Below are 25,104 nucleotides of genomic sequence, written 5' to 3'. Positions count from 1 at the left end.
TTAAAAAATTACATGAAATCACTATATTATGAAGCATTTATCAAAGTAAATAATACCATAGAAAGATTTGATTAATGTGGAACCAAACGGCGGCTATCCTATCGTTTCGGCCAAAATTTGAAACAGTCATTTGGATCTGTCGCCGGGCCCGTACGACTAGCCGTTTGGTATACTGGCGGTACTATCGGCTAGCCGTTTTGGACCGCTGGTACCCGGGCTAATTCGCTATGACATCGACACCGGCTACACGCGTAACGAGCTGACATCGTACCGGTATATTAACAGTTTCAACCCTTTTTCAACAGTGTTTCAATCATGCCAAAGTCAAAGACAAAGAGGCCGATAAAGAAAAATCTGGTGTGTTGTAACTGTGGGCGTAATATAAACAATGAATTACAGAGGCGAAAACTTACTGCAAAAATAAAAAGCCAAAATTGTCAAATTTCTTCGATAGACGCCCTGAAAGCACTTGGAATAGAATTTGGCCCAGGTGAAGGGAGGCGTCATCTGATCTGCCCAGTGTGCGCAAAAATTTTAGGCAAATTATCTAATGCCATTGGAAGTTTGAAGGCATTGCTATCAACTCTCAAAGAAGTAACCAATGATGCTCATACTCCTGTGGGATATAAGATCAAACGAGTACTGGAAGGGTCCGCAGATGGAGAGTTTTACTTCAAGGCGAAAAGAAAAAGGAGAAAGACCAAAACTGGCAGCAGTGATGATGGCAGCTGCATAATTGACACCCCTCTGTCTCAAGATCAGGTAACTTACACTCCAGTCCAGGACATGTCCACCCCTCATAAAAGCCGATTTGAATAAAAGTCCAACAAGCGCATTACATTGAAAATTTCATCAAAATCGGATAAACAGAGCTCTGGCAGCCTTCTGTTTTCAGGAGTGTTTTTAACATAAAAAAATTCTCCTTGTACACAGACGGCTTGTGAATAAACAAAATTATCTACACACATGGCACATGTGTGGATTCACGACAGGTAGGGTGGTTGCAGTGAACAAGTGCCCTAAACCTAGTACCCCTAATGGATACTAAATTAATTTAAATCATTGTAGAAAACATTGCAATCAATTTGAAACATTTGTTAAAAAATAGCGATCAGAGATTGTAGGATGGGGGGGGGTCGGGTGTCCGGACTCTATTGTCTTTGGTTTTACACTAGAAATATGAATTCAATAGTTGTACCGTAATCATCTTCTGTTTTGTTCTTTATAATATTTCTTAACATTTTGTACTAAAAATTGATGAAACTTTGCTTGTAAATTTTTCCAACTGACTTTCTAAAATTGGTCGTCCGGACACACAACCTGTCCGAACACACAACAACTGGGTATACAACCAACTCGGCACCTTATTTTTTGGCGTTGACAAGTTTTCTTGAGTGTAGCTGTAGCTGGCACCCTTGACAAGCTGTTTTAACTTCTGCTACTGGTACAGTAGCAATAATATTGCATTTTCATCATGAGAGAAATCAGAAATATTTGAACAACATTTTGTCATTCTTTTCACAGATAATGGACATCTTTCCTCATGTTGCATCAGATCTACCACCTGACCGTTACAAGAAGGTGATGAAGCATATAAAATCATCAAAGAGTTTGGACTCCTTCATGATTGAATCAGTTTGCAAGAAAATTAGCGCAGAGATGAAATCGGGTCAATCTATTTTCTCAATCGATGCCGAATGTAAGACAAAGTCAATGGAGAAATATTCATGGAGAGCTGCACACAGAAGTTTAAAGGTGAGGTGTCCAACACTCATGAACATTTTGGAAAGCACACTGGAAAGAAAACCTGTGAGGAATGACAATAATCGGCTCACAATGACAGCAGCTCACTTGTTCTTTATTAGATCTTCAAGGCAAAGAATCTGCCAAGAACTGATTGGTCGACTTCTTTGGTATGCTGGGACAAACAGGAAGGTAAACTACATTTTTATTTCATGAATATGTTATCCAATCATGTACTTACACGGAGATCATTAAAAAAAAAGAATTCATCATTTTTGTCTCACCTGCATAGCAGAGTGAGACAATAGGCGCCGCTTTTCCGACGGCGGCGGCGTCAACATCAAATCTTAACCTGAGGTTAAGTTTTTGAAATGACATCATAACTGTGAAAGTATATAGACCTAGTTCATGAAACTTGGCCATAAGGTTAATCAAGTATTACTGAACATCCTATTAGAATTTCATGTCACATGACCAAGGTCAAAGGTCATTTAGGGTCAATGAACTTAGACCATGTTGGAGGAATCAACATCAAAATCTTAACCTGAGGTTGAGTTTTTGAAATGACGTCATAACTTAGAAAGTATATGGACCTAATATCCTGCATGAGTTTTATGTCACATGACCAAGGTCAAAGGTCATTTAGGGTCAATGAACTTTGGCTGAATTGGGGGTATCTGTTGAATTCCCATCATAACTTTGAAAGTCTATGGATCTGATTCATGAAACTTGGACATAATAGTAATCAAGCATCACTGAACATTTTGTGCAAGTTTCAGGTCTCATGATTAAGGTCAAAGGTCATTTAGGGTCAATGAACTTTGGCCGAATTGGGGGTATCTGTTGAATTACCATCATAACTTTGAAAGTATATGGATCTGATTCATGAAACTTGGAGGACATTAGAGTAATCAAGTATCACTGAACATCCTGTGCGCATTTCAGGTCACATGACCAAGGTCAAAGGTCAATGAACATTGGCTGAATTGGGTGTATCTGTTGAATTACCATCATAACTTTGATTGTTTATGGATCTGATTCATGAAACTTGGACATAAGAGTAATCAAGTATCACTGAACATCCTGTGCGAGTTTCAGGTCACATGATCAAGGTCAAAGGTCATGTAAGGTCAATGAACTTTGGCCATGTTGGGTTTTTTTGTTGGATACCAATTTTATTGGTCTAGTTCATAAAAAGTGGACATACAACAGTAACCATGTATCACTGAACATCTTGTGCGAGTTAGAGTAGTTTTCAAAGTCAGCTCTGCTGCTATGTTGAACTGCATGATGCAGGTGAGACCGCCAGAGGCATTCCACTTGTTTAAATTTAAGTGGATACAGTTAATTGATAGGTAACATATTTTTTATTCATGAAATATCAGTTCATATTCTGTTTATAAGGTTAATTAAGTATTACTAAACATCCTGCTTGAGTTTCACATCACATGATAGGTCAAACTTCGTCAAAGGTCATTTAGGGTCAATGAACTTTTGCCAAATTGGGGTATTTATTGAATTACCATCACAACTTTGAAAGTTTATTGGTCTAGTTCATAAAACTTGGACATAAGAGTAATCAAGTATCACTGAACATCCTGTGCACATTTCAGGTCACATAACCAAAGTAAAAGGTCAATAATCATTAGCCTTAATGGCCAAATTAAATGGAATCCCAGCTGCTTGTGTACTTGTAATAAAGCTCGTTTTAGGCTCATGGATACTTAACAAATATTCAGCGGCTGGTAAGCTGTAAATTGTATTAATATCAATGAGATTGCATTTTTTAGCTTACAATTTGCTTTCTTTTGATGTATGATCGATCAATTTTATGCTGCCCTTTAAATGTTTTATGCTACTTTTATTCAATAACAGACTTTTCTGAGGCTCAGCAGACTTGGACTTTGTTCCTGCATCAAAACCACAAGAGATAGTATAAATTCTTTGAAAAGTGAATTAAATGACACAATCGACCAACAAAAACAGAGAATCGCAGAACTACAGTCAACGGACCGTAAAGCGATGATGAAACCTTCTAGCGATGATTGGACGGAAGTTGAAAATTGGGAGACAGGTATGATTAGTATACTTAATTGGAAGCATTCATCTGATTCTTTGTTGGAATGTGTGATATACTTTTGTAACTATTGTTATTACACCATTGATAGTTTTTTTTATACTTTTATACTGTATGGTATTTTATATTTCCTTTACCATTGTCATGTATATGTAAACATGTCCCTCCCTTTATTGGAATGAGAGAGGAAGAGCAGGAGTGTTGGGAAAGAATGTTTAGCTTTATATTTTTTGTAAAGTGAAACCTGTCGCTGTCACTTGTGACCACCCAAGGAACACAAAACTGCTGTAGAATGGTTAGACACAACCAGCCTCCATGTGAATCAAATTAGTGGACATTCTAAGCAAGTAGCTGCTATAGACAGATGACCACTAACAGGTTTGAATGTAATAATTAATGAAGAATTAGTAACTCTCCCTCATGTTAATATTTTCTTTCTTATTGAAAATAATTATACAGAGCAAGGTCTTTTTGACACCCAAAACGATCATCATGGTGATAGTCGTACTATGGTTCCACAAGCAGGTGCAGGTGAGTGAACAAATATACCACAAAATGGTTCAAACATCTATTTTACTTATTGATAAATAGTTCATATTTTAAAATGAGCTATGTATGGGACATTTGCACACAATGTCAATGGAAAAATATCAAATTTCTGTACAAAGTCATAGAGAAAAACAAATTTCAATAATTCTCCAAAAGTGATTCATTCATCTTTTCTTAATAGCTTATGAAGACTGATATGTAATAAATATTGATTAATAAAAATGATTGAAGCAAAAATTCTGGAAATTGAAAAAATATGAAAAAGTTGAAATACATAGAAAAAATTGCTAATTTGTGTCACATTCATATCAAATATGTCTTAGAACATTGTAAAGAAAAATGTGTAATTTCTGTATTTAATGTTATTTCAATTTTTAAAGTCATGGGGAAAATTTTGTACGTTCTCTATGCGGGACAAAATGTCCCATACATAGCATGTCATTAATTTGTTTAATTAGAGGGTTTTGCCGCTTGGACATGAAACATGCCTTTGATATACTTGAGTGTTGTGACTTTTATCACACTGAGTTACAAGTTGTCAAATGAAATAATTTCAGAGAATTCTCAGCTTGAAAATAATCTTTTAAAAATTTTCTTTTTTCTGCTTCCCATAATGGCATGTAACAGCATATTTTCTCTCTTAGGTTCAAGGTCAAAGTCATATGTCACCATTTTGTACATGATTATTATTCTAGATATCAATCATCATACCATCAACCATCAAAGTCCCTTAACACTATTTTACAGGTCATTACAACCTCTTAAATGTCCCTTTCACAATACGGACAAGATTTCTAACTTGCCCATGTATACTGAAATATGTGTGACTATAGCTTTGAAATTCCCCAAGCCTATTCCGTATACTGAGGATGTACATGGGCAATTCCACAGGTTGGTGGACATGAGCTTAAAAATTCAAATTCAATATTTTCTTGAATTTTTTAATACTTTAAGTCCTTCATACATGATAGTTTCAGGAACAAGAAATAAAAAGTTTATTTTCATATGTATACTTTGGAAAAAAATGGTCAGAAGTTGTGCCTTCCATTCTGTACCAAAATACAAGAAAAATGGTGAAAAATGAAATATGCCTTATTACCATTTTGTTATTGCAAAAACATACCAATTTATATATTTCTGAAGTTTAGAAGAGTCAAATTACTTAAAATACACAACAGCTTTTCAAGTTAATTTGTAGTACTCATTCAAAATTGAATATTGCAACCTGCTCAGGTGATGTAACGTGAGTAACCTGACTTTGTTTTCTGAGAGAAAAAATCTTCACAGTTAATTGGTGGGATTTTAAATTCTCTTCCTTCAAACAATCTTTGACACACTGATGACTATCAAAATCATTAGAAAGTACAAGTTTTTTATAAAAATGATGAAGAAAAACTGTAACGTGAGTAACTTTGTAACGTGAGTAACCATCATGTAATGTGAGTAACCAGTAAAAATTATTTAGTTAGGTAAAATTTTCTGTGGGATGTCAAGTTTTAAGTCTCATGGTGAGTTGTGAAGTTATTTTTGATTTAAAATTAAAAGCAAAATGAGGGTACACCTCTTTGATGTGACTCTTTGTTCATCAAAATATCAGTGGTCATACAATCACACAAAAAATTGAATATTAGTAGAAGTATTCACAATGCGAGAGTGCATTAGTAAGACTTGGTTTCGATTAACCAAACTTTAAAGAGTGTTCGAACAGCACATTGAATGCCCTTTACACCTGTAACCCTATCTAGGCCGGGGTATTTTGGGAGTTGATATGGCCCGGGGGGTGGGGGAGAGGGGGGGGGCTCCCAGGCCCCCCTTGAGATCTAGGCAATTGGCTGCATGATCACGTCGAAAATTTGCGCGCAGGTTGTCTTGGACATAATCTACAATACTATACAGTAATTTATTTCATGCAAATTGGTATTCAGCAATTATGCTAATTTATGCATAATTAGTAAGCGAAATCATACTTTTCCCTCCTAATCCCTAAAAAAGCTCCAATTGTTCCAATTTTTGTTATAAAATCTCTTTTTGATGTTCCTAGCAATGAATTTTACACACATTATTGAATTTTTAATGACATGTGTGTTGTTAACCATACATGGACAAAATGTAACGTAACTGTAACGTGAGTAACCATATTATCTGCACCCCAAGTAAAAACCATGTGTTCTTTATTTTTTTAATTATATACAAAGTTTGTCTCCCTAATATACTTCTTTGAAAAGGATATAATCAACTTTCATAAAAGCCTTGTATGAGGAGACTTTTCACCTATGTCGACTTTTCATTTTATGCATGTCCAAATCATGTAACGTGAGTAACCGACACATTCCAAAGATTTGCCAGGAGCATAATAAAATTTCCAAAGTTTTGTTTTTATACAAAGGATAGTCAGACTGTGTACTTTGTTGTGATAAGGAGATGTTTAGTTCCTATCAATAATAATGGAGTTACAGCTCCAAGTATGAGTCAAGGTGTCTCCAAATGTAACGTGAGTAACCGTGGAATAGCCCACATGTAGGTTGAGATGAGATAAAACTATAATCCTTTATTAGTAAAATGTTTGGAAATCTGAGTTCTGATGCTTTCGCCTTTCAGTATTATCCAATGAATTTCAATTCTTATTTAATTCAATTTTTAATTCTAAAGTTTGTATATTTCTCTTGGCAGTGATATCCTGTACAAATAATCATGGGAACAATATAAGGTAGACGCTCTGCAAATTGAATTTTATTACAATGGTAATGGAGTAATTTCTGTTGGTATCTTTATGCAGTTGTAGAAGTTGTTGATGCTGATACCCCGATAGATCTTGGTGGAAACAGCCAAGTTATGATCTCACGAAACGGCGAAGGTGAGTGCCAAAATACTGTACACTGCGTGAGTGTTGCAAGAATATATTTTCAAATTTCTCTTGCAAGTTGAAAATTGATCAATCAATTTTAAATGTAGCAAGAAAAGTGTTAGCTATCATTAACAAATTGCAATTAATGAGAAGACATATGATTGATTTGGGTACACCATATAGCTTTGTGACTGATCACAAGTTTCTTTCAACACCCCGAAAGATTAAATTTCATAGGGCTATTAAAAAATTTTCGTCTCAACACTGGACAATTTACCAATTTATTTTTTATATAAACCATTACGTATCCATGCTGGTATCATGTCTACCCATCTGCAATCTTTCTTCGCATCTTCAAAGAAAATCAGATTTCATTTACCTCATACTAAGATTCCTATCTCTGATTGGTCAAAACTGCGTCATGTGACGCGGTGCTATTCCATCTATCATCGCCTTAGGGGTTTGACTTACTCTACATTTCTTCTATCAAACCCTCTGATAGTACTCGTTAGCCCTGAGGGCGGGGCCACAAGTTGTGTTGCTATGTGTGCTCGAGCTAACTAGCTGCGCTTTATTGCGCTTCTGCTCGGTCATGTACGTGCAGCCAACGGTGTGCTGGCTGGCCAACTGGATTTATTGGCTGTTCTAGCCAGCATGCAGCAGAGCAGCCCCGGGAGTGATTTAGCAAATCAAATTGAGATTATAGAGTTACACTAGTTGTCCTGAAAAAGTAGATGGATTTGGGATAGAGTTATGTGATTTTCGATGAGTTACATAAAACAAATATGGACTGCTCTGTATTCAGATGAGATTGAAAATCATCACTCCATCTGTGCTTTTCATCAGTTTCATCGCTTTTTTCATTTTTGAGACCGATTTCAATTTCCGCTTTTTTCCTGTGTTCCATTTCCGTTTTTTTTTAGTAAAAATTCCGCTATTTTATCCAAAACGGCTGGAAAACAAGTCTAGGTAAATGGATGCGAGCAGAATGTGTGTGTTGTGAATATACACGTTACGGGGCCTTTTTTTTGCCTTTGCGAAGTTTCGAATTTTTAGTATTTGTAACTCTATGAAACTGCTGCGGATCACACCGTGCACCGTTGCCGTTGTTGGCATACAAGTGCAAAGCAGCGGCTCAAATCGCGATATTTTGCGACTGGTAAATAGGTAAATTTTCAGATTTTCCGCTGTTTTTTTGAAACCCCACTCACAGGCCTGTTTCATATCGGCCCTTCTATCACCATTCGGCCAAGGTCTCGGGGTGATAGAAGGGCTGGTATGAAACACATGGATTGATAATTTACACCGTCATCCCCATGCGCAGTCAATATTTGTATACTGGCAGTTTTGAAGATGTTTTGCTTATTACTCCATCTATATATCTCATTGGTCAAATACGCTGGTATTTGTTAAAGGCTATGCATCTCCTTTTCAAGTTACCAATGCTCCTATCCCTTTAACCCTTATTATTATTATTTATAATTTTGTTGGTTTAGATGGATTTATTTTTTGTTACTTGTATGATTGAAAAAGGGTCCTCGACAAAGTTCATCGAAAAAACAATATAAAACAAATATTTGAAAAAACAAAAGAATACATAAGAATTAAAAACAATAATTAAATACTTAAGAAATTTATTATTTTTCTTCAATTTTTTTTGTAGATTTTTGTTCGAAATGTAAAAATTGATGTTTTCACCAAAACTTAACATTCTACTAGCTATAAAGTGTGTTAAAGGCAAAAACATTAAAAAACACAATTTAGGGCAAATTTCATACACTTATTTGCTTGATTAGTTAATAGAAAAATTTAAGTAATTTACATCCGACTTTACCCGTGTGCAAATTTTCGCGGCGATCACAATTAACGGCCGAGATATGAGGGGGGTCAATTGACCCACCCCCCCTCAGTATAATGTTGGTCTGAAATAGCCCAGTTGAGAAAGGGTAAAAACTAAAATTACATTGTCTACTACTGTTATATAAAGCTTATGAGAGATATTGTCAGACATTGTTGCTATTATTCATTTCTTATGTTAACATTTTTATTACAGTGGTAGAGGTAAGCGTGGTAACAACAATGGAATCTCAGGATGACAGTCAAGCGGCACAAACAGAAAAAGGTAAGATTTTTAATGAGCAAGAGCTGTAAAAAAAATGAAATAATGATTGCAACAGATGATCAAATTACTGAGGCCTGTATCAATTATGCTTGCACACCAATATCCAATATGATCAGGTTTTGGTAGGGTTTTTCCCATTTCAGGTGATAGCTACACAATATACCAGTGCAGTATTACCTCATGAGCATTTTTTTGTCTAATGACATTTTTTACATTGCTAGGCAGATTTCAAAGCAAGATATTATGTAAGCATGCCTTACATAGCAGGATGCAAAAATTGTATAGACCAGGTGACTAGAATAGCTCACAAATGAACACTTTATGCAAGCATTTTTACTTTGAATGCATCAACAAGTTGCTATAACAATGTACTTAGGCCATCTTCGAAATACCAGTCGCTAGTGGACGCATTTTTTTTGTTGATCTAACGAAAAATAAAATTTTAAAAAATATATGAATAATCAAGACATCGGAATGGAACTCCAAACTAGCTTATTCATGCTGATAAATGCTATCAAATGATATTTTTGTGTACTCTTTTTATTTGAACTATCGCACAATATTGACATTCAAATTCAAATCATATAACTATGAAAGTTAAGTATGGACATTGGACATGCTATTAGTACGTACAGTGGTGCTCAAATTTTAGTGAACCCCCACCAGAAAATGACCATATTTTAAAGTAGTCAAGTTCTGCCATGTTTTAGGTATATTTAATAATGAACTCGGGTGATACAATATTAAATTCAATGAAATATGTTTCTCTGGGCTCACCGAAGATTATAGTGTCGTTTTTTACATTCAACACTCAGCATGAAGGAGAAGATACTAGTTCACTATCATTAACATTATTTTTTGTACATATCTCAACTTGTTCTCTATTGTACACAGCATGTTTGCAATAGCAAAGTATTCCATATGGGGACACTGACGCTGGTTACTAAATATCTCAATATTTTCACGTGCAAATTTGCCGCCGATCAGCAATTCGCAATTTCCGCAAAAATAATAGCTTCTGCAATACATGTTTTGTTGGTCAAACCTCTAATACACATTCACAAAAAAATGTTACCTGTTGAATTTCTCAAAAGACAAGATTTTTTTTTTCAAAGGGAAGTACATGCATGTACGATAACTTAATTTGAAACTGTCCATTTGTACTCCCTGGTCTGGTAGAGAATAAAGCTGATGACACCCCAGCATCACCCTTGGGATTTACGTTGACCTTTGACACTGTCAATCAGACACTACCAAAGTTTCAACCAAGCGAAGGAAAACTCACCAAAGAGGTTAACTTTCTCAATTCCTACGGAGAGATTGACCGTGTTCCATGTTTCCATCTCAGCGATGAGCCACCATCTTTGGAACAGTTGTCGAGTATTGGCGAAGATGTCTTCCTCCCCTCTACTGGAGATATTGATATGCTCAGGTAAATTATTGGTCCTCTCTTTTTCTCCATTAATAGTGAAAACAAAGTTACAGGATTTTGAAGTTAGCATGATATCACGAAATGAGATAAATTGATTGTGCTGTATGTAGTGCTGTAGCTCGGATTGTTTACCGGACTGAATTCTGCAGATGTGGCATTGTCCGGTTCGGAACTTTACGGGTCAGGTTTCACTTTTAGTCCCTCGAACTCTGTAAATAAACCTGGATGGTTTGATAATATTTGAGCTGTCATTTGTCACCGCAATAAGAGTCTTGAAACTGTTTTTAACAAGCAATCCATCCACCTAGTGTGATGGTCGAGGGGACAGGTCAAATGCCAAGCATCCCTACCTTATTTTCATTTTTTCCCCATCATGATTGGACCTCCTGAGTCATGGCCTTGTGTGTGAGGGATCGAGACCATAGCTAGCCGGCTAACGGAGCACATGCACACAGTGCAGTACCTACCATGTGATATCATCTGACTGGTCATGTGATTGGCTGAGAGTAGGCTTAATGGGGTATAATGGTTTCACTGGGTGAGAATGTCCAATTTGTTTACAGGTAAAAGGCCACTTGGTCCATTAGGCATGGTCATAACTAAAGAAGTTTTCCTTTTGATATTATGACTGTGATGACATGCAGAATATTTCTCTTTTTTTAGGTAAAATAATCTGTCTGGTTTATTGAGATATCTTTTATATCATTTTTTTCTCTGCTAACCATAAAAGCCCCCTCCCCCCAAAAAAAACCCTCTGTCGTGTTGACATATTCCACGAAGTCGGTGATCCAAAAATAATAGCTGTGATGACATGCAGAATATTTCAGAATATTTCTCTCTTTTTAGGTAAAATAATCTGTCTGGTTTATTGAGATATCTTTTATATCATTTTTTTTTCTGCTAACCATAAAAGCCCCCTCCCCCCAAAAAAAACCCTCTGTCGTGTTGACATATTCCACGAAGTCGGTGATCCGAAAATAATAGCTCAGCTGGGTGCAAAACATTTTAATTCCCATTTAAAGGATGCATTAATCAGGGTGGACGAGACGGACGAGAAGAGGAGTTTCATGTCACATGACCAAGGTCAAAGGTCATTTAGGGTCAAAGGTCATTTTTTTAGGGTCAATGAACTTAGACTATGTTGGAGGAATCAACATCGAAATCTTAACCTGAGGTTAAGTTTTTGAAATGTCATCATAACTTAGAAAATATATGGACCTAGTTCATGAAACTTGGCCATAAGGTTAATCAAGTATTACTGAACATCCTATTAGAGTTTCATGTCACATGACCAAGGTCAAAGGTCATTTAGGGTCAATGAACTTAGACCATGTTGGAGGGATCAACATCGAAATCTTAACCTGAGGTTAAGTTTTTGAAATGTCATCATAACTTAGAAAATATATGGACCTAGTTCATTAAACTTGGACATAAGGTTAATCAAGTATCACCAAATATCCTGCATGAGTTTCACGTCACATGACCAAGGTCAAAGGTCATTTAGGGTCAATGAACTTTGGCCGATTTGAGGGTATCTGTTGAATTACAATCAAAACTTTAAAAGTTTTTGGATCTGATTCATGAAACTTGGATATAATAGTAATCAAGTATCACTGAACATTCTGTGCAAGTTTCAGGTCACATGATCAAGGTCAAAGGTCATTTAGGGTCAATGAACTTTGGCAGAATTTGGGGTATTTGTTGAATTACCATCATAACTTTGAAAGTATGTTGGTCTAGTTCATAAAACTTGGACATAACAGTAATCAAGTATCACTGAACATCCTGTGCACATTTTAGGTCACATGACCAGGGTCAAAGGTCAATGAACTTTGGCCATAATGGGGTATCTGTTGAATTACTATCATAACTTTGCAAGTTTATTGATCTCACTTTTGAAACTTGGACCTAAGTGTAATCAAGTATCACTGAATATCCTGTGCAAGTTTCAGGTCACATGATCAAGGTCAAAGGTCATGTGAGATCAATGAACTTTGGCCGCATTGGGGGTATTTGTTGAATTACCATCCTATCTCTAAGTGTATTGGTCTAATTCATAAAACGTGGAAATAAGAGTAACCAAGTATCACTGAACATCTTGTGTGAGTTATAGTAGTTTTCAAAGCCAGCACTGCTGCTATGTTGAATCGCGTGATGCAGGTGAGACGGCCAGAGGCATTCCACTTGTTTTTATTAAAAGGGGAATACACCTTTCTTCTAAGAGAGTAATTTTTTCAGATTATTCTTCTTGATCAATAGGCCTATCACAAAAAATTATTATTACCGGTAGCTGAAAGCTAGAATAAGACAGATAAAAATAAATCATACACAAAAAATAGTTTGAGTGAAATATTATATTGCTGCAAAGCAAATATGATGAATTGAATATGCTCAGAAATTATCTCTTTCTGCCACCTCCACCCCTCCGAAAAAAATCTGCCCTATGGTAGACAGAAACAATCTCTGCGAGAGCCTGTTTGAAAATTGAGTCACCAGAAGTCCAGAATGATAACATAATAAACAATGTGGTTTGTAATCTACCTCTCGATTTCTCACACAAAAAAAAAAATTATTGCAAAGCACATGTTTCGTAGTAAATCACTAGCGGTGCACAGACTGTGCTGTTGACCGCTGCACTGGTGATAAGCATGTTAGGGATTGTGAGTTGGCCTTGTATCGTCTCGATCCCCTCTCTACATTACTACTGGATAATATAAACAGTGAATGAAATATTTTGGGGGTTTGTATGGTCTTTTGAGAACAAGGTCAGAAGGTGATGTCGGTCACAGATAAGAGTCAAGTAGGTCGAAACATTGTATTTTTGCATGGACATAAATCATTTTTAGCCGGACCGGGTAACCGGGCCTTTCCGGGTCGAGCTATGATTCTGATAAGATTTACGAGCCGGGTTTGGACCGAGTTGAAGGAACCGAGCTACAGCACCACCTGTATGCTCACCCTTCGTTCTATCATTGAAAATGCAAATGTTTTTTTTAAATGAATGATTTAACTACTCAAAGTGTACCAAATCTTTCTATACAAAGTATTTTGATATAATAGCATTTGAGACAATAAATTACAAAACAAAGTTGCAAGTCTTGACATCATTGCTCAACAGTACACTGTTCTTGTCGTGTATACCACTGACACAAAAAATATTGCAAGCCTCTAGATGCTGCAACTTTGATATTTATGAAGAATAACAGCGTTGAAGCATTTGAAAGTTTTCAGTTTCAACAAAAAATTAAGTTCTTTGATATTTTTCTTGAATTAATTCAGATATATTAATCACATATTTATTTTTCAATTGATTTGGCATTTAGACTTCAGATAACTAGTACTATGTTCATACATTTTTAAATTCAAACTTCTTTTCATATATACACTATGCATGATTTAAGATGAGTTTTTTGCTAATCATCTGGTAATTAAACTTCACAGGTATGAGTATGAAGTGATGATATCCCGAATACTCTGCAATCACATTCCTTGTTTCAAGGACATGTGCATCATGGAACAGATACCACACCCGTATCTTGAAGAGATGAAGAAGAAAAGTATCTTGGTAATTGTTCTTTTCAATTAACATAACGTTAGATAAGGCTTCAACATATTACTATATACAGATATGCATGATTTTGATACTACCCAAACTAAGAATTTTTCCTCGTTATCTGTGAAATATTGAAAATTCATTTATTCCTCAGAAAGAAATAAAAGAAAAATTATTTTGTAAAGTATTTCAGAGTGTTCACAATTAAAGACAATAAATCCCAAATTCCAAATTATTATTCAATGAATTGAGGATTAAAGTTTTAGATTTACATAGGTTCCAAAGTGTGCAAGCTTCTGAATGACAAATTATCAAGTATCAGTCAAGCCAACTCTCTGATAGGAAAACTGAGTGTGACACATACAAACTTAATATATCAATGCAGAAAAAGGGTGTATTTCTCTACAAAAGAAACAAACACTTTTAAGCCCAAATCACAGATTCAAACAGTGACACATGTATGCCCTCTTTGAGTGTGCTTATTGGGAAGGTAATGCACATTTTATCGAGTACCGAAGTGTGACGTCATCAGTTTTCTTTTTCAGGTACTTACTATTTTTTATACCATATTTTTGTTGAGCAAGATGAAATACTCCCACTACCAAAATTTGGTGGTAATTACTAAGTAGTCCATGGGGGCCTTAGATATGACCTCATGAACACATAATCAGCCCCACTGAAGTCAATGTATAATTGGCCTGGTTCTCAAATTTAGGAACCAGGCCTCAATGCATTGACTTCAATTATGTGTTCATGAGGTCATATCTAAGGCCCCCATGGACTAATTTCCACCAAATTTTGGTAGTGGGGGTATTTCATCTTGCTCAACAAAAGTATGGTATCAAAAATTGTAAGTACCTAAAAAAGAAAACTGATGATGTCACACTTCGGTACTCTATAAAATGTGCATTATCTTCCCCATAAGCACACTCAAAGAAGGTATACATGTGTCACTGTTTGAATCTGTGAATTGGGCTTAAAATTGTTTGTTTCTTTGTAGAGAAATACACCCTTTTTTCTGCATTGATATATTAAGTTTGTTTTTCATCACGCCCTGCCGAGGTATGGTATAAAAGATGCTGAAATGCAAAAGAAGTTTTTTGTGACGTTACCACTTCGGTACGTGATATCAATCATAGATGAGAGTTCGATGCAAAAAAAATTGTTTCATCCAAGTGTACACATTCCAATGCATTTTCATTCTGCACATATTCCAATTAGTGATGTGTGTTGTGACTATGAATCAGAGCTGTTACTTTAATAGCTTTCTGCAAAACCTATACACTATGTGGAGAATGACAGATGACATGTTAAGGATGTCATGTGATATCCTTAACGAGTGATATAGTTAGATTACCGTAGAATATAATTGGAATGTTTAGTATTCAGATGGTGAGAAGTTCACAATTAGCATACCATCAAAAGAGGATTCATCTAATCCTGAAAATCACCCCAACCTCACAGGTACCTTTGGGAGTTCTTGAGAAAGATGAAACCAAACTTTCAGAGATGATAGACGCATTGGACCATTGGCACAAATACGTTCCTGGACAGAAGTCACCTATCCCCATGGTTCTCTATGGTAGTGCACAGTCCTGTGACAGAGTCAGAGATGCCATCGGAGCCCGAAGGAATGCGGATACACCTTGGAGTAGACTAAGTGGGTTAATGCCATCCGCACAGGAGTGGCACAAGCGGAAACTGTTGCTTGAGGTAAGTTTTATATTTTCTTCAGTGGTACATTTATGTTTCTACAGTTATGAAGGAAGAGATTCCCATAATTTTAAGCCACTTCAGATCGCTGTTGGTGGAGCATATTCCACTCCAGGCATCTGCATCCAAATCAGGGTACAGATTCATAACAAAAAGGTAAGTGGGTTGTGACATCATCATGAAGACATGCCAAGAACTTTCACCATAATAATGCAAATCTTTAAAATCTAATAACTTTGTTATTTGTTATCCGATTTTGATCAAAATTTTCATCATTTTACTCTATTTAGCTGTAAATATTTTCAGCCTGGAGCATCCCTTTTGAATTACATGTAATTCTCTATAGCTAGTATTCTGCAAATGGCATGATATTAATGGTAGAAGAAGAGTTTACACAAAATGGTATTTTTTCTTTTACCTTGAAGATGGTACATTCAAACCAATTGAAGATTTAAATACTCGGTGAGACCTCAATATTCTATTGCAAACAGTCACTTTTCCAATTACTGATGAAAAGTATTTTCGATTGATTTTTGGTTTTGCAGGACACATACAATCCAAATATTTATTAACAGTATTTTTATATCCTATTTGTTTTTACAGGACACATACAAGCTTCTCTATGATGCAAAGAGTGTCAAATCATGTGGAAGTTTATCCTATGTCCGGGACACCTACATGCGTACTTATGCAACAGCGAAAGTCGATGTGTCTTTCGAGCCCTTGACCAACCTTCTGAGGTTCACAACAGAAGCATACGTGTTGGCTGCAGCATGTGAATACATGGGCATACAGAAGCTGAGTGATACCCCTAAAGATCTGCCAGAAGACCCAGATGAATTGTCATCCTATTTCAGTAACACATGTAAATATGTGCTGGAGATGTCTTTCCATCCTTACCAGATAGGGGATTCTGCCAAGGGAATCAAAACCTTGAACCAAGGGGATGCTATGGAGCTTGATGAGGATGAAGGCCCTTTCTGCGTATGCAAAGAAACAAAAAGAAAAGGGAGAATGATAAGATGTGCATATGAAAGCTGTGAGAAGGGGAAATGGTTCCACCATGAGTGCATGCGGCTGAAGCAATCTAAGATCCCCAAAGGTGACTGGTTTTGCAGCATCAGATGTCGGCGGCAGCATCAACAGAAGGGTGGAGGTGAACAGGAGAGACCGAAGGATGATGTGGACTCAAAATACGAATATTCCAAAGCTCTGCTCCATCTTGGACTCGGTGAGATGGTACGTCATGATGCGATACGAGAAGGAGACGGTAATCGCATGATCCAACATTGGCTTCTTGATCTTCCACACTTCTTTGACAAACACCACTCAAAGTACTTCAGTGAAGGACACCAGCTTCTCATGAATGTTAATGGGGGAGTGTCGGACAGGCTAGCGTACCAAATGAAATGGAATCGGACGGTGAATGTGTATGGTGGTGAAGGAAAAAATGTAGGAAAAGATTATGGAATGGAGAGTATGAATAAAGACTTCATGAGTGTACTGAGAGATACATCATCAAACTTTAGCAAGGATCTTGTAATCTCACGTTATAGTCAAGTAGTTGTTATGGAAGAAACAGTGAATAGGTCTTTCGATATTAAGGTTACAGGAAGACCGACGCCCACTGCACCGGATGCTGCTCACATAAAAGCATCCGATACTGTAGATTTGGCTGAACTCCTAGTCAAGAATAGGTGCTTGGTGAATGTGCCTGGAAGATCACATACAGGATTCGAAGACTTCAAGTTTCAACAAAGAGTTGATCTGGAGAGGTATAGGGCCAAGATATCAGCCTTGAAAGAGAAAAGACTAAAACAGGCTAAATTTGCAAAACTAATGGAATAAGATTTATGACAGATGTTAAGTGTGGTAATACACCTGTAAATACCATCTATCAATATACATCAAACTCTGAATCTTGCAATCTGGCCACATTTGTGTGCTGCCATTCATGTTGTTAGATTTTATCATATGCACATATTTGACCTACAACCTACACACATTTGATTTAATTGCCAAATAAGATTGAGGTTGCTCTATAGCATTTTACGACACCTCAAAAATATCTTATTTTCTTTGTACACAAACATGTTGCCAAGTTTTGTTGCACTATGTACAGACAAGTGTAAGTGATATTTCATTTTACTCACATAAACTTCTTGTCAAATTCACCTATAAAACATGTGTGCATATTTGTTTTTGCGTTTGGTTTGATTTATCATGGCTTGTGAGATCTGGTCGGTGCTTCATAAAGGCGTTACAACTGGTGACCCTTGTGACCCTTTAGAAATGTATGCAAATGGAAATCTGATGTGTATTACAATGTACCAAAAGAAAGGATCACCATGACCAGTCGTTTGTACAGTCTCTCCCCCTTGGGGGGCATTTCATAAAGCTGTTCGTAAGTTAAGAGCGACTTTAAGAATGACTGGCGATCCATTCTTACGTGCGAAACCATAGCCAATGAATACCATTTACCATAAAGGATCACCAGTTGTTCTTGAAGTCGCTCTTAACTTATGAACAGCTTTTTGAAACACCCCCCTGTATTGATCATTATCTGCAAGAACAGCATTGCATCGACTGAATAAACTACTCAATTATGTACTGTATAGTGCGGATCTGCTTTTCATGTTTTCCACGTCTCCTGCAAATAATGGAGCATGCAATGAAGGCCTGTCCTTTCTCTTGCTTTGCCTTGTTCATTTTTAGAAATTTCTTCAATCATTGAAATAGGTCTTCTAGTCTTACCCACTTGCTTGCCACTCATATATCCTGTCTTTTGGTAGATCTGCCTTCACAAGTCATGAAATAATAACATTACTATAAATTCATTGTGCCTTATGTCTGTCCTTGTTGCAGTCTGCTAAAGTTGCTGAACTCTATGCTTTCTTTTTAATCTAGTGGACATGGATGCTGTTAAGATTTGGAAGAATGCTCCGATGTACTAGGGATAGTGAATTGTATTTTCCGTTTCTGAAAATCTGTAATTCCATTTCAACTTGATCTAAAAATGGAAATTTTGTTTTGTCACTGACATTGTACACAGCAAAAACCTGAATTCCGTTTTGCAAAGATGAATTCCATGAATTTTACATGAAAAGTATAAGAACCAAATGGAATTTCCGTGTTATTTACCAGTAAAACAGAAAATAACTGTCCCTACGTAGCACTGTCTCTAGTACTGTTTACACATAATCACTTCTTAATGAGATTCATTGAAATACTTTATCAGTACCTCAAAGAAATTTGATGTTAGATGGGGCATTCCCCAAGGGTCCAGGCTCGGACCTCTCCTTTTTTCCCTTTATTCTAGTAGGCTTTTTTCGGTTATCAAAGCATACTCTGAAAAAATATCTTGTCACTGTTATGCAGATGACACTCAATTATACATTTCCTTCAGCCCAGTCAGGGAACAAGAACAGTCCTGTGTTTTGTCTCTTGAACACTGTCTACAGGAACTTCGTAGATGGATGTTGAGCAGTAAGTTGAAACTCAATGATAGCAAAACTGAGTTTCTTATTATTGGAACACCTAGACAAGTGTCTAAACTAAATATAGATTGCATAACAGTTGGAAATACTGTAGTAAAGCAGACCATGGTTGCAAAAAACCTTGGTGTCTGGTTTGACTCGCAGCTAAACATGGAAACCCACATATCCAAAACATGCAAAACTGCCTTTTATCATCTCTACAACTTACGTCATATCCGAAAATATTTAAGCAGTACATGTATTGATACACTGGTCCATGCATTTGTAACAAGCAAGTTGGATTATTGTAATGGACTACTTTTTGGCTTACCAGATTCTCAGATAAACAAATTACAGCGTGTTCAAAATGCATGTGCCAGACTCATTTGTAATTCGCCCAAATTTTCCCATGTAAGGCCCCTACTCATCCATCTACATTGGCTTCCAGTACGTCAGCGAATCAAATTCAAAATAATGCTCCTAACATATAAGATACTACATGACATGGCCCCCACCTATCTCAGTGAACTCCTTAAATTAAAATCACCCACCCAGTCTTACAGGCTTCGTAGTTCCCATGACACAATGCTCCTCAGTCTCCCAACATGTAAAACAAAGATCACACTAGGTGACCGTGCCTTTATCAGTGCTGCACCCAAACTCTGGAATAGTCTCCCTTCCTCAATAAGAAATGCATCCTCTGTCAACTTATTTAAAACCAAACTGAAATCCCACCTCTTTCAAGATAGTTTTTAATAAGAAGTCACTTTTTCATGTTTTTGATTATGTATTTTGTAGAAATAATTAATCTTTACTTATTTTTCTTCGATTCATTTAGTGAACTAAATTTTTGCGTATCCTGTTAATAATTGTTTTTCTGCTTATCTGTTATGTATTGTAATGCGCAGTTGAGTATATCCAAATAGAAATTGCGCAATATAAATTTACAATTATTATTATTATTATTATTATCAGTCAGAAGTTTAGAAGAGTGCATTTGTCCTTACCTCCATGTGGATCATATATCAATGATCAATAACAAGGTTATGGGGTGATGATATTCAGTATATTGTTGGTAAAGTGACTTTGAAGAGTAAAATTGTCTTGTTTTTTATTTTTATTTTGTTCCTCAACTTTTGTATACAGCTTATACTTACATTCCGTGATTCAAACTATGGAAGTGTTGAAGCTGATAACACTTAGGTTATACGACTAAATATAGTCTTAGACCATAACGATGGAAGAAAAGCCTCAAACGTTGTTAGGGAACAATGGAAAAAATTAAGGCAGAAGTATGGAAATCACTTTATCATACTTCATTTAAATCAACACAAGTTGTACTTCATTTGTGTAGTGTAAAAAGCATATCAGAATGGAAATGACAAACTATGTGATTGCTTGTGTTTTTTAATCTATTGGATTTTTTTGTCATTTCTTTCATTAGAAGTTCAATTTTATTGAAAATGGAGGAAATGATTCAATTATGAAATGGTTTATTGGATAAAATTAACAATAACCAAATGAGCATGATTCATGTTCCAAGATTTTTTTACTCCTTTTTAGGAAGTCATTTAAACAATTTATTTTGATAGCATAAACTAAGATTTACAACCTTTGACAGCTCCTTTTTTTAAGTTTTTTATATTAAATCATTGGTTGCTGGGACATCACAGAGTGGATTTTATAGTCCTCAATTGGAATTTGTAATATTTGAAGTAATTGAGAATAGCTGTTAATGTGCTGTCTCATGGGTGTATACATGACTACATAGTATTTTAAGGGGGGTGAAACAATAGTTCATCCCCCTTGAATAATAGGTTTACTGCTTGAATTTACGCCAATGTATCTCATTCAAGAAAACAGAAATCTTGCTTGAAAATAATTTACCTATACAGTCGAAGGTGATATTGTCAAAGAAAGAAGGAATCTATGTGTTTGTGAAACTTTACTGAATTATGAATCAGTTATGTATTTTTACAGTAACCATGCTCAGATTTCAGGATCAAATTATGCTCAATATAGTTTTGGTGAACCACTGTCTGCTTTGTGTTATTACCCCACCCCCTTCCTTCAGAAGGAAAAGAAAGACTTTTCATTGATCCTAGATGTTTCCAGGGGTGACACGACATTTGCTCCTGCGACATTTGCTCTGGCCTTGATATCTCAAAAGGCACAGGGCTAGAGTTAGGATTGTAATAGAGTTTTTGTTTCAGAATAATGTAAAGATGAATATTAGGGTTTATTTAGTTTTGGAGGTAAGGTTATGTTAGACTTAACATGCAAATTTTCCATCGCAACAATTGTCGCTGGAGCAAGTGTCATCGATTTGTTGTTATAGTGTTTTGAAAGTGTTTGATTATGTCAAGTAATTTTAAGGTCATAATTTTGGCAAGGAGGTTAGAATATCAGTTTAATGACAATTGTTCTGTGATTCTGTCATTGTGTCTTTTTGAAGGTATTCTCGAAACTGTTTCATATGAAATCGATACCAATATATACATGTTTTACTTCACAGAAGTATAATGCCTCAACAAGTTTAAGAAAGTAAAGTTACTCAAGTCTCAAAGATATGTTGGTTTGTTCAGTATACATTATTATGTACTCTCTTTTATGTGTAGCACAACACTCTATAACTGCATGTGCACACATCCACAGTTATCTGTACTTGTTTGTCTGTTTTTTGTCATTTTGTTTTTCTTCTTTACTTGTATAGAATATTACATGTACATGTATGTAAATATGTGTTATCCTGATTTGCTTTAATAAAACATACATAGAAAAGCATTATATTGTGCATTGAAATGCATTTATTTTGAAATTTTGTTTGTATGCAGGGGCATATGATATGGCGTTTAGGATACAAAGTGTAATATTTAGCTTCAAGAGAAATAACAGAATATGTATGAGAGAGATAGTGCCGAAACTGCTGATGGGGGGGGGGGGAATAATATGGAAGGGGTTCTTCTATTTTCCCATCCCAAACTGCTTTCATATCCTGTTCTCAAAATCTTATTAGTTTTCTTAATGTAATACTGCCCCTATATCCTGGAGATTTAAATTAACTCCAAACCCCTAGCTAGCTGCTTCCTCTTGTGAACTGTCAGAATTTATAGACTTGTATTCCTCATCCTTTTCCAATTTCTCTGACTTTGTTTCATCATATTTTCAGCATCTGTGATCGAGTAATACACCCATTCTTTTTGACCTGGTTTAAAAAAAAAAGAGAAAAGTTTGTGATTAACCTTCCTTATCTCTGCTATAAAAAAAAATAGAATGTAATGAACTGTTCAAATATTAATGGGAGTGATGTAAAATATGATGTTTTTGTCATTGACATGAAATTCTTTACAATTTGGATTTCCCTAAATCTGTCTGGAAAAATTGTGAAGGCATTTTTCAGGAAGGTGTGTGTGAGAGGTGCGAATCTACCTTTGTTTTTAAAAAAATTAAACAATTCTAGCGAACTTGCGCATATTTGCCCAAATTGAAGCATTTTTTTTTATTAGTGTAGATTCTAATGTGTTGGCCCTAACAGGCTCTCTACATGTACTGTATTTAGTCATTTTTTTTAAAAGGATAACAGATTTATTATTTCTGTGGTTCCATTATGTAAGACTGAGGCAATGTTATCTGAAAGTAACGGGAATGCGTGGGGCTGAGGGGGAGGGGGTCAATGATTCCATGTCAGCAAACTACATGGTGTAGGCCTGTACATGTTTACTTTTGCAAAATGAAAATGGATTCTGACATCAATTAAGAGATTTTGCTTTCCATTTCTTTTTTCTTTCCTTTTTTTTTTTGGGGGGGGGTGTCCTCCGAAATACCCATATATATATGTATATACATCTATGTCAGTGTGTGCTATTATATATGTAAATATATGTACCATACTTATGAGTGTGTGTCGGGCGGATCCAGGATTTTCCCAAAAGGGGGGTTGGGGGGAGTGTCCTCCAAACCACCCATATATATACAGAGAGGGGGAGGGGCAATTTCCAAAGGAAAATTAGAAGACCCCAAAAAAGAAGGGTCCTTTGCTTTCGAAATGGGTGCACACTTGTGTTAAAACAGCACATCTACATTATAAATTTTGATTATGCCTCTCAAGGGGGGGGGGGCACATATCCGGCCCCCTCCGGATCCATCAGTAGTGTACGTGTCTACATACCATTCTTTTTTTTTTATGTTTGAAAAAATAGAGAGTGAGCAAATTACGTGATCAACGAAATTCAACTTTTTTTACATGACATTTTGGGGGTATTTTTTTTCCATCTTGAAACCTGATTGCACACAGCACCCCCCCCCCCCCCCGTGTGTGTGTGTGGGCGTCATGGGTGTTTTAAGCCTCAAAGGGGAAGTTCACCCTGAAGAAGTAAATTGTAAGAAATATAGCATTAAAATCATGAAAATTGGTGAAAGTGAGGAAAATTAAGAAAGTTGTTAGTATTTTAAATTTTGGATTTTATTACTTTAATGGTTCCTGATGACTTATTTTTGTTTTCCTTTCATGAGCGGATGTGAAAATATATATTTGTCTATTGATATACAAAAGATACAGTAAAAAACATTTTCATTTTACCCCATTTTTCAGAGAAAAATAACATTTCAAATTTTTTACCACTAGCATGTTGCTTCTTGCATATGACGTCACAGATAAAATAGGCCTAATCAAACTTCTAATAACTCAAACCTTCGGCTATTTCATTTTCTACTATTTTCACAATAACATTTTTGTTAGGGTGAACTCTGAAATGTGGAGAAGAGGTTGTGTGTATTTCCACGCTTGATCAGCTGACAGATGGTCACATGATGCCTTCTAGTTCTTATTTCATTGTGATTACAAATCTGGAGGTGGTGTGACGAAGTGTACTGTAAGTTGCGCTCATTCAAGTTTTCCGCATTCTTATTTAACAACTTTAATTACTAGAGGAAGAATACAGCTGTAGAACTAAATGTGTAATTTGTTACTGACTACTGGGCAGGTGCAGGCCGACTACTGGCACTGCACTGGGTCTGGGCAGTTCTACCGGAAAATTGTGGCTGGGGACTGCACAGCGCACAGAATGCCGTGCAGAGTCGGTAGCCAGTACGGTAGGCTCAGCAGCGGGGCGGGGCGGCGCGAACGTGAGGTTCCGGCAGCGCCCGAGGCCGAGTTGTTTTATGGTGGATCAACGTCTCCTATTCTGTTCTTATGTGTCTGCTAGACACAGTACTAGAACGATAAATAGGTCTATTTCTCATTTTCTGTCAGGGATTAGACAGCTGGCAGCCGTCTGTTTCGAGGAGTTTTTTAACATTTTTTTTTTATTTCTCCTCGTACACAGACGGCTCGCTATCGTGCAGCCAGGGACTTGCAATGCAAAATCCCCCCGTCGGGGCTCTTCAATTTTTGTCTTTAACTCTTAACATGCCACGCACACTACTAACCCAATGCCACAGTGCTAATCCGATGCTAATCCCCTGTGCCAGCCACAAAACCCCCCTGTGCCACATTGATTTTGGGATCGCGAGTCGTATTCACTCCTTTCAATAGTCATGATTACAATTGCTTGTAACTCCCTAATGATTAGTTTATCCACAAAATATTGTGTAGT

General features: G+C 36.3%; 1 protein-coding gene across 1 annotated transcript; it reads left to right on the top strand.

Annotated features, from left to right (window-relative positions):
• The first annotated feature begins 257 nt into the window (after positions 1–257).
• LOC121407753 lies at positions 258–19,267 on the top strand. The gene is made up of 10 exons (XM_041598945.1): positions 258–762; positions 1,525–1,935; positions 3,619–3,817; positions 4,280–4,351; positions 7,146–7,223; positions 9,268–9,336; positions 10,516–10,768; positions 14,210–14,333; positions 15,786–16,034; positions 16,638–19,267. Exons 1-10 carry the CDS (start codon positions 316–318, stop codon positions 17,880–17,882), a joined length of 3,147 nt encoding a protein of 1,048 aa, XP_041454879.1. The 5' UTR covers positions 258–315; the 3' UTR covers positions 17,883–19,267.
• Positions 19,268–25,104: the final 5,837 nt, after the last annotated feature.

This window comes from Lytechinus variegatus, chromosome 2 (assembly GCF_018143015.1).
Source record: "Lytechinus variegatus isolate NC3 chromosome 2, Lvar_3.0, whole genome shotgun sequence".
Classification (NCBI taxonomy): Eukaryota; Metazoa; Echinodermata; class Echinoidea; order Temnopleuroida; family Toxopneustidae; genus Lytechinus; species Lytechinus variegatus.
The sequence above is the reverse complement of the archived record's forward strand: the minus strand, read 5'-3'. Positions and strand labels throughout refer to the sequence as shown.